Below are 16,386 nucleotides of genomic sequence, written 5' to 3'. Positions count from 1 at the left end.
GTGTTCTATGAATTTAGGATTCCCCTCTCAGCCTCCTTTAACTCATTTGGGGCACAGAACACCTGCCTCAGTTTGCTCAGAAGGTCAAGTGTATTTCCCTGTGCTTTTTGTGAAAACAAACACTTCGGACAAGATCCAGCTGTGACTGCACTCATCATTTATTGCCCTTATCCACTGAGAAGATGTGGCAGGCCAGAAAGGCCTGTCCCCAACCACCATTTCCTGAGCCCACCAACTTTTTGTCCCAAAGACCTGAGAACTTCCAAGGGGGAGCTCAGGCGGTTTGGTCTGTTCAGAGCACCCCCTGCTCATCTTCCTGGCACCGCCCCACTGATGCTCCCCCAGCCCAGCCCCAGATACACACTTGTGCACACACAGCCAACAGCGGGAAGGTGGCTTGGGCAGCATCCTTCCAGGCTCCCGGGACACGGGCCAGCATCCCTCGGCGCCTGCAAGACGGGTTCTCTTATGAATGTGCTGGACTGAGCCCTGTGAGAGGCACCTGCGCCTCCATTTCCCGATGGCTGCCCCCAAACCAAGGGCCAGGGCTTGGCCTCTGACTCGGGCCGGGGTGTTGGGGTGACTTGGAGTACATACCTGGCCTCTGGGGAGCCAGCCGGTCACTGAGGCACTGCAGGGGAGAAGGAGGCCACGCCACATGTGTGTTTCCCCTCCCAGCACCTTGCATGTCCCCCCAGCCTCCCGAGGGAGCAGCTGTGGCAGCAGAAGCCAGTGCCCATGTTGGATGCAAGAGGGTCACTGCTCTTTCAGCCAGAGCAGCTGCGGGGACCAAGCCAGCAGAGTCCCAGCTGGTTCCCTGCCTGCTCCGCCACCCTGGGCCCTGGTCCCGCAGGCTCCTCACCTCGTACTTCTAGGCGGCACTCACACTGTGCCTCGCCTTGTAAATTGGTGGCCCTACAGACATAGATGCCCCCGTCGAAGGGGCAGGGCTTTCTAATCTCCAGCGTCAACACTCCCTGCTTGCTGAACATGCGGAAGCGGGCGTCTTCCCCCAGATCCAGGCCGTTCTTGAACCAGGAAATCTTGGGCTATAATCAGGTCATGGGAGGAAGGCAGACCATCTCAGGTTGACAGGAGGCCTGGAGGGAACCTGTTTCTATTCTACAGGCTCCCACTAGGATCCACATGATGCCCAAGCAGGGAATGACCAGGGAGCCAATGGAGACTGCCAAGGCCCTCTTCAGGGAGAGGAGCCTTGCTGTGAACCCCCCGTGAGACAGAATGCAGGGAAAGGTTGGGGAGAGGACCAATGGAGGTTGGAGCCTCTGAACCCTGCCTCCTGAGTCTGCCTGGCTCAGGGCCCCAAGCTCTCTACCTTGGGGCTACCCCGGACAGCACAGCAGAGGATAGCGTTGTAGCCGGCGATGACTGAGCGGTTCACCAGGGGGCGGGTGAAGCTCGGGGCCTCAGAGAAGTCCAGGGCCTTATAGTTGGGTGGCTCATATGTGATGCCTGTTGGTGATAGGACTTTGTACCAAGAGTGTCACGCCACACTAGGCCCCCTCCCTGCTCCCACTGCCCCCCCCCTGCCCTGGCTCCTTCTGGGGGTGGGAAAGGTACAGCACCTGGTTTGGGGATAAAGACAGGCTCCTTGGTGGTGGCGGCTTTGTCACTGGGTCCCACCATGTTATGGCTGAAGACCCGGAAGTAGTAGCCATTGCCAATGATGAGCTCTGAAACCACGCAGTGGGTGCGGCGGTAATGCTCCAAGACAGTGAACCATTCCTGGGGGTGTGGAGGAAAGGGAGGCTCTCTGGGGCCTGGCCCTACTACCCGTCAGGGGCCTCTTCTGGGGACTCCTGGTGTCTGCACCCCAAATGTGGCGGGAACAAAGATCAAACAGGGAGGATGAACAGCAGACCCTTTCTAAGGTCAGGGGAGGGAGTCTGAGTGGCCCTAGGGAGGGTCTATATGGGGCGCCCAGAACCCCAGGCTCACCATGGTCTTCTTGTCAGCTTTCTGTACTGTGTAACCCCAGATCTCTGTGTTGCCATCATCCTGGGGTGGTTTCCACTCCAGAGCCACGTTGAAACCCCATGCTTCCATGACCCGAATGTCCTGGGGAGGGCTTGGCTTGTCTGCAGGAGAGAGTCCAGCTGGAAGGTGCCACCTGCTGGGGGGCTCCCCCCACCCCAGAGGAAGGGTCCCAGAGCCACGCACCAACGATCTGCAGGACCAGCGTGGCCTTGTCCTCCATGTTCTCGATTCGCAGCGTCACCTGGTAGGTTCCAGAGTGGGCGCGGCGAGCAGCCCGGATGAACAGGATGGTGTCTGTGGGGCTGTTGCGAATGCTGACTTCCTCGCCTGCCAGGGGCTGTCCCTCTTTGGTCCAGGTCACCTGAGGCCGGGGCTTGCCCTGTGGGGAGGGACAGCTCACCCCTGAGCCTGGCACGACTGGGTGGCATTTCAGGGTCTGGTCAGCCCCGAGACACGTCTCCCCGCTAGGCATAGATGACACACGGGGGGGGAGGGCACAGGGAGGGTGGCCAGCCCTACCTGGAAAGGAATGAGGAGATTCACGGGCTCCCCAACCTTTCTCTGGATGGTCTGGCGCAAGTGCCTGGGCAACTGGAGTCGTGGCCGCTCTGTGGGTACCGAGTGGGCGGCTCAGCAAGAGGAAAGCCCCGCCCCAGAAGCGCCACAGCTCCTCCCTTCCGGAGGCGGGGCCAGAAGGCGGCTGCTGAGGGAAATGCCCCTCCCCTAGCTCCCCCAACCCCCGCCCCAGCGGGTCTACAAAATCCCTGTTTCCACCTCTGCCTCACCACACCCTATAAGAGGTAGGGGTCGGATAGGGTGAGCAAGTGGTTCAGGGTCACACAGCTAGCAAGTCACAGGCCAGGATGCAAATGTAGGGTCTTGGTCTCTACCCTATCCCCGAGGCTGTCTGCACCCCAGGCTGCTGCCTCTTTCCAATCTTTACATGATTGAGCCTTTGCTGGGAATAGAGGAATGAGAAGTGGATCCCAGAGGGGTTAATCTGATACCGAGTTAGGGGCACAGGGACAATACCCGTTGAACTGAGAGGCTCATAGAACAGAGCTCAAGGACAATGGTGTGATGGGCTACATGTTCCTGTCCCAGAACCCCGTCCCAGAAAACGCAGGGAGCCCTCTCCGAATATTTGCCCTGGGCCTGGGTCATGAAGAAAGGCTCTCCTGTCCCCTCTTTCCCGGCAGGGGCTCTCCGGATGTGCCCCCCCTTCCGCCGATCCCAAGGGCCAGGCCGTCCGTGGCAGGTCTGTCCGGTGACTGCACCGGGGCCACTCACGCAGTATCTCCTGCACCGTCACGGCCTCCTTGGTGGCGACGGGCGCTCCGGGCCCCGCCATGTTGTGGGCGCGCACACGGAAGAGCAGCCGCGCGCGGGTGGGCAGGTCCTTCACCAGCATCGAGGTGCGCTCCGTCAGCCCTTGCAGGGCGGCCGTCCACTCGGAGCCTGGTCGGGGGAGCAGCGTCGGCATCCGCAGCCCCCCCACCCCCGCTCCCGCCCCACCCCAGGCTGTCTGGGGCCCAGCGCCGGGCGGCGGGCCTGGAGGCTGGTTCAGGGGCGGTGCGGCCCGGGGCACTCACAGCCCTCCTGGCAGTACTCCACGCTGTAGCCGTCCAGGCCGCCCGCTCCCACGCGCTCCGGCGGCCGCCACTTGAGGGAGACGGTGGTGTCCGACACGTCCTCCACCGCCAGGTGGGTGGGCTCGCTCGGGGGGCCTAGGCACAGGGGGAGTTCGAGAGGGGCCCCACTGGGCCTGCACCACCAGGAAGACCGAAGGGCCGTGACCCAGCCCCCCAAGTGACCACTGGTCCCACGGAGGCGCTCCCCTCGCCCCGGCCTCCCCCGCCCCGTGTTGTCCCGCTTCCAAGCCCTGCCAGAAAGACCTCCGCTCCGGGAAAAGACCTGTCTCTGCACAGGCTTAAAGACATGAGCAGCGCCAGCGGGCACAAGAGAGCTGTAAATCGGAAAAGATACCCCAGAACACAAACATGCTTACAAGGAGCCACTTCCTTAGACAATGGAGGAAATGCTACAAATGTACCGTTTCAGGAAAAACTGGCGTAAAACGGGGAATTTCCTGGCACTGTGTGGTTAGATGAGTCCACTAAGAGTTAAGCAAACTGGAAGTCAGTCCCTAAAGGGAAAGGTCTGCAGTTTGCTCCCCATAGGCATCACCCTCCCTCCCTGGTTGAAGGGAACAAGGAAGAGGGGTCCATTGAAATTTATTGAGCACCTGCTGTATGCCATCCTAACAGCAGTTCCATGAAGTAGATATTGTCATCATTCCCTTTTTATAGATGTGTAAAGTGAGGCCTGAGAGGCACCAGCAGTCAGAGTGGTGTGAGCCTTGGCTCCACTCCTACCTACCAGCTAGGTGATTTAACTGCTGGGAACCCCACTTTCTCCATCTGTGAAACGAAGAGGCTTAGCCCCAACTGAGGCTTAAAGGGGACCCTGATGTGGTCTCGTGTGGTGGCCGCCCACAGAGGAGCCTGACCGGGGAGGGCGTGGGCCATGCCAGGCCAGGCAGCCTCACCAATGGGCATGAAGGGCTGGGAGGCCGGGCTGGGCCTGGACATGCCAATGGCGTTGACTGCGTAGACTCTCATCTCATACACCACGCCCTCGATCATGCGCCGGGCCTCGTGGCTGAGCTCTCGCAGCAGGTCAAAGTTCAGCCGCATCCACCGGTAGCTCTTCTTCTTCTTGCGCTCCAGGATGTAGCCTGTTGAGGGCCAGGCAGGAGCTCTGGTCTGGAGCCTGGACACCCCCGCAACCCGGCCCTCGGCTCTCTCCGTATGCCCTCCACTCACCCAGGATGGGCTGGCCTCCGTCATAGGCAGGGGGCTCCCACTGCACCGTGCAGGAGTCCTCACCCACGTTGCTGATCTTGGGGGCTGCAGGGGCGTCTGGCACATCTAGGGGGGGTGGACCCACATCAGCCCTTCCCCAGTCCTAGGGCCAGCGCTGCTAGTTCCCTCACCACCCCGACCAACAGCTAGTGCCTGCCTCCTCTGCCCCACGGACATTTCTAGAATGCGTCTCTGATGATGTCACCAGCCTGTGATTGACACTTTATGGTTCCCCACTGCCCATGTTCACCCCGTGTCCTAATCCCAGTCCTCTCCACGGAGCTGAGAGCATGCCCTATGATGTTTGTCAAAGGCCTGACCGAGTGAATGGATGAGCCCTCCCTACTTGCCCATCTGTCTTCCCCTCTTGGCCCTGGGCCAGCCAGCCTCACCGATGACCTTGACTGTGAGATTGACCTGGTCCTCGCCCACAGGGTTCTTCACCGTGACAATGTAGACACCCTCATCTTCCTTCTCTGCCCCCTCGACAGTGAAGATGCTGCGGTCCTTGGTGGTCTCAACACGGACCCGGCCCTCGGTCTCACACAGCAACTGGGGGGAAGGGGGACTTGGGGGAAAGGGCCCCAGTTGGACCCCACAGGCTTTGACAGCCTCTGCAATGGCCCGAGATAGGAACAGAGCTCAGAGCAGGGTCCGATGAGCAAATGCAGCCTGAGCGGAAACCACTCCTGTGAGCGCCTAGTCCAAAAACCTTGATGTAGGGCCTGCCGGGGGCAAAGCACTGGGGCGAGGCTCTTGGGCTCTAGCTCCAGCTTTGCCGTGGAACTTCAGGCGATCACCTATTCTCTCTGTGTCTCAGTTTGACTACCTGCTGAATGGGAATAACATGACCTTACAGAGCTGAGGGTCCTGAAAGGACTCAGGTAGGTGGAGTTGCTGACTGTTTTGGAAAAGCCGACCTGAGTGGTGCCCAGGCAGCTAGTCTTACAGGGAAACCCACTCCCTGGTCAGGAAGAAGTACAAAGTGAAGGTCGGCCCCTGAAGACGGGAGCCAGGGAACAGCCCAGGCAGGAGGGTGTCCCAGCAATGTTAAGGGGACTTGTGCCTGATTGAGGCATGAGGGTCCCCCAGAGACCTTGCCCGGGGCAGCAGCACAGCTAGCCAGATGTGGTGCCTTCACGGAGACCTCACTGAAGGGTAGAAACCATGTGGGCAGAAAACGGCAGAAGGCCAACAAGCCTGAGCCCACCATCAGCCGCACTCACCTTCTTGTCAAACACCCACTCGTCACTGGCACCAGCATCCCCTGTGGCGTCAGGGGCTGGCCCTGCTGGGACCTTGTTTTTCTGGGAACAGAGCAGGAGGGAAGTGGTGGGGACAGGGGCTGACCTGGGCTGGAGGGAATCCCTGCCCAGCAGCCCCTCTGTCCCCGCTTTGCCCACCCCCATTCCGCTGCCCACCTTGCCCACCTCCCAGCCAGTGACCAGCTAGCTGTAGGCCCTGCCCATGTGGGTGGGGAACAGGTGCCAACATCCTTTGGTCCCACGCACCCATTTGACGGGTGGGGAAGTAGAGGAGGGAGTACCTGTGGGATGCTCTTCTGCCAAATCACAGTGGGAGCAGGGTCCCCGGAGATAGGGACATCCAGGCGTAGCTTGTTCCCAGCCACAACCACAATGGTGTCTGGCTTGCGGCCCGGGCAGTCAAGGTGGATCTTGGGAGGTTCTGGGGGAGGGGAAGATGGCGTAGGTCAGAGAAAACCCCCTGAAAGTAGGGGATCCTGGAAGGAGCACATGTCCCTAGTTGTTGATTTTTAGTCACTCTGAGGTATAATTTACACACAATAAAATGCCAATGTTTGAGCATACAGCTCGACGGGTTTTGACAAATGTGTACACCTGAGCCTCAGTCAAGATGTAGAACATTTCCATCCCCACCCCCAGGAAGTTCCTAGAGAGGTCTGTAACACCAGGTTGCCTGCTGTAGCATTTCTCAAACTGTGTTCAGGAGGAACACCAATGTCCTGCCCGAAAAAAGAAAAAAGATGTTTCCACGGCCAAATCAAGTAGGAAACCCTGGATTAAACAAAGTTAAGCACATTTCTTTATCACGGGACTTTCTAGAGCCTTTGACATGCTAGCACACCTTCTGAATCAGCAAGAGGCCGAGTAAGTGTTCAGTGTTTCCCAAACTTACTTCACCAGGGAACCCTGTTAAGATGGAATAACCTAGTCTGTGAACTTAATTTGGAAAGCACTGACCTCGAGCATGCCTCAGCCTCGGACTGTTCTCCTGACGTTAGGATTCTAAATGCCTGATGGGTGTTTAATCTACAAGCAGGAGGGGTACATCTAAAAGCAGAAAAGATTTGGGGCATCTGGGTGCTCAGCGCACTAAGCATGTGACTCTTGCTTTCGGCTTAGGTCATGATCTCATGGTGGAGATGGAGCCCTGAGTCGGGCTCCAGACATAGAGCCTGCTTGAGATTCTCTCTCTCCCTCTCCCTCTGCCCCTCCACCCTCTAAAAAATAATAATAATAATAAAAAAATAAAGGCAGAAAGATTTAACAATGAAGTCTCACATCTTTTTCTCTCATCTTTCCTGCCCCCATGGAGGAGGCCCTGTCAGGATCCCCACTTTGTCTTATTATTATTTTTTTTAGGATTCCCACTTTAGAGATGAGGAAACTGAGGTTTCTAGAGATTATAACTGGCCCGTGGTTGTGAGTGGTAGGGCTGGGGCTGGGTCTTGGGGTCCCCACTCCAGGTTCCTCACTCTTCCCTCTGTCTGGGACTGGAGGGGGACATGTGTGGAGGGGGCCCAGGGAAGAGGTCCCGACACTCACCTTGCCTGGGCACGAAGTCAATCTTGACCTCTGTGAAAGAAAGAAGAGCAAGTGGCACGGGGTGGGGAGCGAAGGCAGACCCCAGCCACAGGGCCCCCAGCCCGGCCAGGTGCCAGCTCACCCATGAAATGGAGCTTGGCCGACAGGTTGCAGGCAAAGCCCTCAGGCACAAAGCTGTAGTCAGCCTCGTCCGCAGGTGTGACGTCATCAATGGTCAGTTTGTGGACCCTGTCGAGAAGTGGGGGCTCAGGGGGCCTCCCAGCCCCCCCCCCCAGCAGCCTCACCAGAGTCAGGGCTCCAAGGGCCCCTGCCCCACCCCTAGCTCAGTGGTGGTCTCGTATTTTAAATGCTTTCTTTCTCTATTTTTGACTTTCTAGTCCCTCACGTGTTTTCAGAGGTGGACAACATACAAGTGCCCCTTGGCTGGGCCCTTGGAGACTGAGCAGGGGCTGGTCTCACTAATCTCTGTGACCTTGGGCCCAGCACGGGCCAACCCAGATGCTAGAGGCATGAGTAAGAGAGTGGGAGAGAGTGAGGGCCGCTGGCCAGGGCTGGCGTCCAGGTGGCCTCCTGCCTTGCCCTGGTCATGAGCTGGGGGCTGGAGGCTGGGGGGCTCCCCGCCTGTCTCTCTCACCACTTCCCTGTCTGTCCGTTGCCTCGGCAAGACTCCCTTCTGTATGCTTCTGTCTCTCTGTCTCCCTCTCTATCTCTTTATCTACCTCAGTCTCTGTCCTGGGTCTGCGTGTCTGTCTTTCTGTCCATCTCTGTCTCTCTGTTTCTAACTCTCTCTATGTCTCTGTTTTTCCCTGTCTCTCTACGTGTCTCTCTCTCTCAGTCATTGTTTCTGTCAGCTCTTCTCTCTGTCTCTGTCTCTCCCTGTCTCTCTGTCTCTCAGTGTCCCCCCCATTTGCCCCCTCCACGATGGGGCTGAGCCCCCACACTCACCTCCCGATGTGGGACACCTTGATGCGGCTGTCGGGGACCAGCTCCTTCCCGTTCTTCAGCCACACACCCCGCACATTCTCGTCAGACACCTCACACTTGAACACTGCCTGGTCCTTTGCGCCCACCGTCAGGTCCGCGATGTTCTGGTACACCTCTAGCTTTTTCTCTGGGGGGCAGGGCAGAGCTGTGAGCTGGGGGCGGTGGGTGTGGGTGTGAATCCCCGTGGCGATCACGCGGACATGGGAGAACACGCATGTGCAGGCTTGGGTGTGATGTGAGCGTGCCTCCGGTCGTACAGTGCCCATGGGGAGTCTTGGGGGTGGGGGGACGCTAACCAGGCCCACGGGACCCTCCAGAGGAAAATGGTGAGGCTCCGTGTGTGCCGGGTGACTGGCCCAAGGTCACAAGGGCCACCATCCTGGGTTTGCCCTGTTCCCGTCTGCGGCCGGGGCGGGTGCTGGGGCTGAGCGACCTCACCCTGCACGATGAGCTCGGCCAGCGCCTGGCCCCCGCTGGTGCGCAGCGCATAGTGCCCAGCGTCCTCCAGCGTCGCCTCATTGATGATCAGGTGGTGTCTCTGGCCGTCCTTCTTGAACCGGTATTTGAAGGTCTCCTCCCGGGTCAGCTCCACCCCATCCTTCAGCCTGGCCGGTGGGTGGGCAGGAAGCGCTATGGCCTCCTCCAGGGAGACCCCCAGTGTGCCCCCCCCAACCGTCCCTGCCCATGCCCCCATTTGACCCAGGCCCCCTCCTGGGACACAAGTGACCTTTGGCACTCACCATTTGACCTGGGCCCCCTCCTCAGACACTTCGCACTCGAACTCCACCCGCTGTCCCACCATCACCAGCTGGTCTTCTAGGGGCCGAGTGATCAGCACGGGGGGCTCTGTCCCGTGGGGAGAACATGACAGTCTGTCGTCTGCAGCCCTGCTCCCCCCACCCTGGTTGCAGGCTCCCACGGTCCTGGGTGCAGGCCCACCTTTGACAAAGAGCTCGGTGCTGCACTTCTCCCCGCCCACCACGCACTGATAGGCCGCGTCGTCCGCCAGCGAGCACTGGCTGATGGTCAGCGTGCGCTTGGCCCCCACGGACTCGAAGATGTACCTGGGCCGGGGGCCGCGGGGGATGGAGGGACAGCCACACTCACCTCCTGGGCCCTGGGTGCCCCGTCCAACCCCCTGTTGGGGTCCCGTGCCCCCACCCCAAGCCTTCCCTCCAGGAGCCGCCCTTACTTGCTTGGAGCAGAAGGGGTCACGGGAGCATCCCGGGGAGCGAAAGCCAAATGAAGGGAAGAAAGGAAGAATAAAAGACAAGAACAGAGATCAGAAACAGAAAGATGGGAAGTTAGAGCCAGAAAGAAGGACATGGGGAGATATAGACAGAGCAGGAACCAGCAGAGATAGAGAACACATGCTGTGAGAGGCAGGGAGAGAACCTGCCCCTACCCCCACCCCCACCCCCACCCACCGCACCTGCCGCTCATCTGGATCTCTTGTCCATTCTTCAGCCACTTGACCTCGGCGTCAGGGTCAGCCAGCTCCACGGTCAGCCGGATCTTGTGACCCTTGCTCACCTGGTAGGCCGGCTCCAGCTTCTTCTGAAAGGCTGAGCACCGCCATCACTGTCCCCACTGCTCCGCCGCCCTGCACCCCCGAAAACTCACACCCACCTTGGGGGCCGTTGGCTGTGCCAGAGAGCTATGTCCTCCCACCACCCCCTCCTACCTCCCCTGTTCCCTCCGCTGTGGTCTCTTGCTAAGCTGGGCTCCCCCACCCCACCCTGCCCCATGTGTGCCGCTCAGCCTCTCCTCTGCGCCGCAGGGGCGGGCTCACCTGTGCTCTTCTTCTCATCCCGCTTCATGCCCTTCAGCCTCTTGAGCATGCCCCGCAGGTCCGTGACCCCGTGCTGGAAGGCGATGCGCTCGTACTCCGACGGGGAGGCCTGCCGCAGGATCTCCCACACGTCTTCCTCGGCTGGGGCCTCTAGCCTTGAGTCCCTGCATCCCGGTCCCGCCAAGAGGCCTCAAGGGATACCCGGGGGGGCCCCCCCACCCCACCCTCCCCTGGGGCAGGGCTTCCCCGGGGGGCCCAACCAAGGAGCCCTAGCGGCCCCAGGCCGTCTGCCCCTTCCCCTCTGGTGGTGCCACTTGAGCTGGCAATGGACTTGAGTTTCAGTGTGGGGGTGTCCCTGCGGAAGGATGCAGGGGTGCAGGCCTCATCAGGCACTCACCTCCGGAAACTGCTGCTCCAGGCAGGGCAGGAAAGCAGGGGACAGTTAGAGGCGTGGGCCACCTGCCCACAGGGACCTGGGGCCCCAGCCCATGGGTCCTAGCCTCCTCCCTCCCTGCCACACCCTGTCCCTCCATTTACACTGCCCCGAACACGTGGCCTTGCTTGTTCCTCCTGAGCTCTGGCAGGCGGGTGTCAGGAGAACCCAAGGTGCAGAGACGCCCTGGTCAGTGGGGCTCCTCACCAGGTCCGTGTGAATCCCAGCCCTGGCTCTCGCCCGGGCCTGACACAGAGTCCCACCAGCCCCCTGCCACCCTGAAGAACCCGCCCACGGAGCTTACTCTCTGGGCCGCAGCAGCACCAGCCATAGCGCAGGGTCCGGGAGAGAGAGGGAGAGGACACACAGTCAGCTGAGGGGGCTGGGGGAGCAGTTCCCAGCTTCTCTGGGTCCCCCGGAGCCTACTGAGCTGAGCTATCATAGACTCAAGTTGTCGGGGGCCGTGGGCGACCCCGTGAGGATGTGAGTTCACGGGCTACAGTGTCTGCAAGGCCCTCTGCTCTTCCCAACGCCAGGACGGTCCCGTCCGACAGACAAGGAAACCAGCTCAGAGTTAAGAGACCGGCTCAGGGCCGCACAGCTGGAAAACCGCATGGCCGGGGTTTGAACCGGGGCCTCGCCGTCTGCCCTAGGCCCTGCTGCCCAGGGGCTCACCTCTTCTTCAGCAGTGAGCTGAAGTCCAGAGTTCCAGCATCCTCGTGGCTGTCACTGTGGAGAGGGACACCCAGTAAGGCTGCAGTGAAGCCAATTGGAATGGGCTTGGGGATGGCGGGGGTGGGGAGAGGTACTGCGGGAGGAAGGGGCACTGGCTGGATGGGGGCTCCCGAGTCTGTGTACCACACAAGTAGGGGCTGGGACAGGGTACCTGATCCGCCGACCACTTCCTGCCAGGCTCCTGTGGGGGTTAGAACAAGTTCCTCACTGCCCAGGGGAGCTTGCTGTCCCCCATGCCTATCAACTTCATCCTCCCCCACATCCCTCCCAGCCCTGACCCCGAGGGGCCTCAGACCCCAGCGCTGGCCTCCCCTGGGCCCTGAGGGAACCACTCACGTGCGACGGAAGGCCGATCGGAGGTCCAGTTCTCCAGGACCAATGGCCTCTGGGGGCAGAGAGGGAGGTGAGTCCAGGAAGGGGCTTCAGGGGAGCAGGCATAGGGGTAGACATGGGGGACAGGACCCATGGGGACCCTGATCCCAGGACAGATGCCAGGCTCCCCTCACCATGGACGGTGAGATTGAAGTTGCAGCTGTCAAATTTGTCCTTGGTGGACACCTCACAGCGGTAGCCGCCTGCAAAAGTAGCCTGGGCATCTGTAATGTGCAGCTCAAACAGGTAGACCTGTGGAGGAGAAGTGTCAGGGGAGACCAGGGGCCAGAAGGGGTGGCCCTTCACTCCTAAAGGAGGTGTGGCCACCAACCTTCTCAGCCCCCAGGGTTTAGTTAACCCAGAGGGTTTTGTGTAAATAGGAAAAGGAACCCCTTTTCAAGACATGGCTGCCATCTGCTGGCACAGGGTGGTGATAAAATATAAATCTGTGATGCCTACAAAGCAAATGACATTTTCTTAAGATAAGGCACTTTTGTGCAGTGCACAATCCACACAACTGAACATGTTGGCCCTGCCCTGACAGAAGCCCACTTGCCTGGGCCAAGACTGTGGAAGAGTGGGAGAAGGAGCAGAAGCAGGGAGTCAAAGCACAGCTTCAAGGCCTGGCTCTGAGTGACCTCAGACCAGCAAAAACAACCTCTCAAGCTCTGGTATCTTCTTCTATATAATGAAGGGCCACTTGGGCTCTGACACACATCTATCCATGGGCTTTTCATCCTCACTGGCTGATGCCCCACCCAGCCTTCCTGAGCTCCTTGCCCCCTAGCTTTATACGCCGCCCTGAGATGATCATGCCCTGTGAGCCCCCCAGGTTCCACAGGTCCCCTGGGCCTCCTCGTTCTCCCCATGTACCCCCGGCCCTCCAACCTACTTCCGAGCCTCCCCAGGTTTCTTCTTTGCACGTCCCGTGTGCCCTCAGTGTCAGGGTGACCCCCGGCACTGCCTGTGCCTCTGGGGCCTCCCAGGGGCTCCCTGCCCTGTTTACGCCCCATGCCTCCAGCCCCGTGCCCCGCAGGCCCACCTTGCTGGCGCGGTCGTAGCTACTGTGAAGCTGCAGGTGCTGACCCGCTTTGCTGCTCAGGTCCACCCACTTGCCTTTGAACCACTTCACCGTGGGCGGCTTCAGGAGGCTGGCTCCGGCCACACGTGCCGAGAAGGTGATGCTGCCACCTACACAGAGGGGCGACAGGCTGGGCTGGGAGGATGCCCTGCTGTCCCCTTCCCCAGCCCACCCCTGGGTGCCTCAGCCCACACTCACCTGTGGTCACCTCGCCATCCTGTGGCCTCATCACAAAGAGGCCGATGGGGTCATCAGGGGCACCGGAGGCATCGGGGACTACTGAACTTGACCCTGTGGGTGGAGGCCTTTGAGACCTGTGCTGGGACACCCCATCCGCCGGCCCTGGCCTCCCCTGCACCGCCCCTCTCACCTTCGGGACTCGGGGAGCCTCCTCTCTCCTCAGTGGCTGAGGCCAGGGCTTCTCCGGGGGCCCCAGGATCTTCAGCAGGGGCAGGAGCAGGGGCAGGAGCAGGGCTCAGTACAGGCGCTGCCTTCTCTGGAAGGGGCAGGGGCAGGGGTCGTGGTGCCGCTTCTCACCAGAGAGCCCTCCTCTTGTCCCTGGTCCCCCTCCATCTCTGCGGGCTGACGGAATCAGCAGTATGCATCTCGCCTTCTCCTCCCCCTCGCAGACCCTGTGCCCACGTGCGGGCAGGTCTGCCCCAGCAGCTCTGAGCTCCGTCCCTCCTCTCCATCCCTAGGCGGCTGGGGCTCCCTCCACACCCCCAGCAACCAGGGCTTCCCTGCGGGCATACACAGCCACCAAGTCCCCATCTGTGAGCGGGTGTCCTGAGAGCATTGTGCTTTAGTCATCCCTGAATCGCCCCTACTTCCACCAAGGCTGAAACAGGCCAGGGAGCCACATGGGGGCCTTCAGAGAGATCTTGCTGCGGAAAAGAGGAGGAGGGCATTCCTGGCAGACAGCACAACCAAAGCAAAGGCAAGAAAGTGGAAAAGCACTTCCTATACCCTGGGCCATGGAGAGGTGGCAGGGCTGCCGCCGGATGCTGAAACGTCATGGAAGGCTGGCCAGGGTCTTACCTGCTTCTATGACCTTGAGGTCAAACTTGACCTTGGACGAGCCGGCGATGACTGCGTAGGACCCCTGGTCGGCAGGGCCCACATCCCGCACAGTCAGAGTGTGCCTTGTGCCCTCGGTGGCCAGGCTGTACTTGTCACTGGCGCTGATGTCACTGCCCCCTCGCTGCCAGCGCACCTTTACTCCTGACCGCTCTGTCTCGGCCTCGAACACGGCAGGGTTGCCGGCGGCCACCTCTGCTGATCTCGGCTTCTTGCTGAAGGCTGAGACTGAGACAAGCCCATGGAGGCTGCAGGAGCCCCTGACTGTCCCATGCCCCCCACCCCTGCAGCCTCTCTTTCTAACTACGGTGATAAGCACTTTAATGTATCACCTCATTGAATGGTCTCATGGCTCTGTGAAGTAGATGCAATTATTATGCCCATTTCTCAGATGAGGACACTGAGGCTCAGAGAGGTTAAGTGACTTATCTAAGATCACACAGCCAGGCTGCAGGAGAACCAGAGCTGTGTTCCTAAACTCCACACAAGAATTTTACTAGATGTATCTCTGGATATCCCACACTCCCTGCCAAGGGGGGCGGGGGGAGCCCAGCCCCCTCTCTCCCCTACAATCCAGGGCCCTTAGCACGGGGCAGGTACTGTGCCTACTTGATGTGGCTAAATTTGTTCTCCAAGGGCCTCAGGCTGAGAATCAGCAACTGAGATAAAGCTGGCCTGGGAGGGGCTGGGGGCCTGGATCCCTGCCCTGCATGACCTTGTAAGAGCACAGGCCAGGACCCGGTCCCTGGGCTGTGACTTTCTCTGCCCTTGACCCAGGATGCCCTTGGTCCTGGGGCCTCTTAACCATCCTCTCCCGGAACAGACGGGCTGCATCACCTCAATGTGGGAGTCCTGCCTGGTGTGGGGGCCACAGGGGTGCAGGCTTGTAAAGCAGAGTCTCACAGCTAGAGAGAACCAGCCCAACACCTCCTTGTACAGAGAGGGAAACTGAGGCCGGGAGAGGTCACGGCCGTGCTTGAGAGCATTCAGCAAGATGGGCTCAAGTCTAGACTGAACTTGGGCTCCTGCCTGTGGCAGTCTTTTCCCAAAAGGCAAGCCCGGGCCTAATCTTGCTGCAGAAGAGATGGGGTGGGGACAGGGAGAGGGTTCTCTGGTTTGCCCTCACTCTATCAGAAGGACGGAAAAGAGAAACTAAGAGTCAGGGAAAGATCCGGAAGACAGCCCCCACTCTCGGGAACTCACTCTGAAGCCTGCGTCCCAATTGTAGCCGTCCCAGCCCTCCTTGCCCCACACCCAGCCCCGACCCCAAGCCTGGAGCTACCTGGCTTCTTCCCTGGCTCAGGCATCTTGAGAGAGGTCACACCAGGAACCGAGCAGACACAGGCCACCCGAAGAGGATCTGAGCAGGACCGTCCCCCTGCACTATATAAAGGGCCTTCCCCCTCCCCAGGATTTCTTATCTGCCTCCTGCCTGCCACCTGCTAAATATAGACAAATTCCAGGGAGCGAGGCTCTCCAGGGAGATAGCGGGGCCACATTGTTCCCCGATAGCTCCCATCCCTTCCCCCTCCAGTCCAATATGATGGCTTCTTCCCCCCAAACCTTGGTGAGCCTCAGGGGTACCCCACAGTCTGTCTGTATGTCCACCTGGCGGAGAAATGGTGGGATGGTTTGGTACGCACACAGATCCCGGGGCCGGGCCGCCCCGAGTCCTGGCACTGCCCCTTCCTTTACCTCTGGGCCTTAGTTCCCTTGTCTGTAAAGTGGGGTGATGGTAGCAACACCCACCATGTAGGACTGTTCCGGGTGAAGTAGGTTATAAATGAAAATGCCAGAGCAGGTGTCAGGTACGTAGAAAGGGTTGGATGACAATGCCTCTGCCACTGGGGCTCGCGGGGCCCTGGGCTGGCCACGTGGAGTCCTGGGTGGGCTCAGCCCAGGGCCAGGAGGGCAGCGCCCAAAATATTGGGCGGTGGTGTCACCCAAGGGGAACGGGGCTGGGCCTGCAGGTGAGGACATGGGGCTAATCTTTAAACACACCCCAAAGTGGAAGTCAGAGGCAGAGCGGAGTCTCCCAAAGTCATAAGGATTCACACAAAAAATACTGCCAGAATATTGTGCACCCCCCCCACACTGTTCCTTGATGAACTTCTGCTCCCCCCGCCCCACATCTGGGTCATCAGTGGCTGCATGGAAAGAAGAAAATTATTCGGGAATCTCTCCATTCAAGATCCAGTATCAGGAATGCTCATGAGCCCCCACGGCAGGAGGGAGGGATTCTC

The 16,386-nt window shown here is 59.9% G+C and overlaps 1 protein-coding gene across 1 annotated transcript; it reads right to left on the bottom strand.

The window, feature by feature from the left end:
- Positions 1-129: 129 nt before the first annotated feature.
- On the bottom strand, positions 130-15,499 carry MYBPC3 (myosin binding protein C3). The gene is made up of 32 exons (XM_080816766.1): positions 15,426-15,499; positions 14,105-14,371; positions 13,437-13,562; positions 13,265-13,357; positions 13,028-13,176; positions 12,120-12,237; positions 11,950-11,998; positions 11,765-11,794; positions 11,554-11,607; positions 10,446-10,609; positions 10,086-10,218; positions 9,593-9,717; positions 9,394-9,499; positions 9,092-9,258; positions 8,615-8,780; positions 7,791-7,897; positions 7,670-7,699; positions 6,409-6,548; positions 6,089-6,169; positions 5,255-5,414; positions 4,824-4,928; positions 4,547-4,735; positions 3,591-3,725; positions 3,289-3,456; positions 2,518-2,606; positions 2,182-2,377; positions 1,960-2,099; positions 1,587-1,746; positions 1,337-1,473; positions 863-1,049; positions 598-631; positions 130-449 (listed from the first exon to the last, which is right to left on the bottom strand). Exons 1-31 carry the CDS (start codon positions 15,448-15,450, stop codon positions 621-623), a joined length of 3,807 nt encoding a protein of 1,268 aa, XP_080672892.1. The 5' UTR covers positions 15,451-15,499; the 3' UTR covers positions 130-449; positions 598-620.
- Positions 15,500-16,386: the final 887 nt, after the last annotated feature.

This window comes from Martes martes (genome assembly GCF_963455335.1).
Source record: "Martes martes genome assembly, chromosome: 10".
In the NCBI taxonomy this organism is placed as follows: domain Eukaryota; kingdom Metazoa; phylum Chordata; class Mammalia; order Carnivora; family Mustelidae; genus Martes; species Martes martes.
This window is presented reverse-complemented; position numbering and strand designations above follow the sequence as displayed.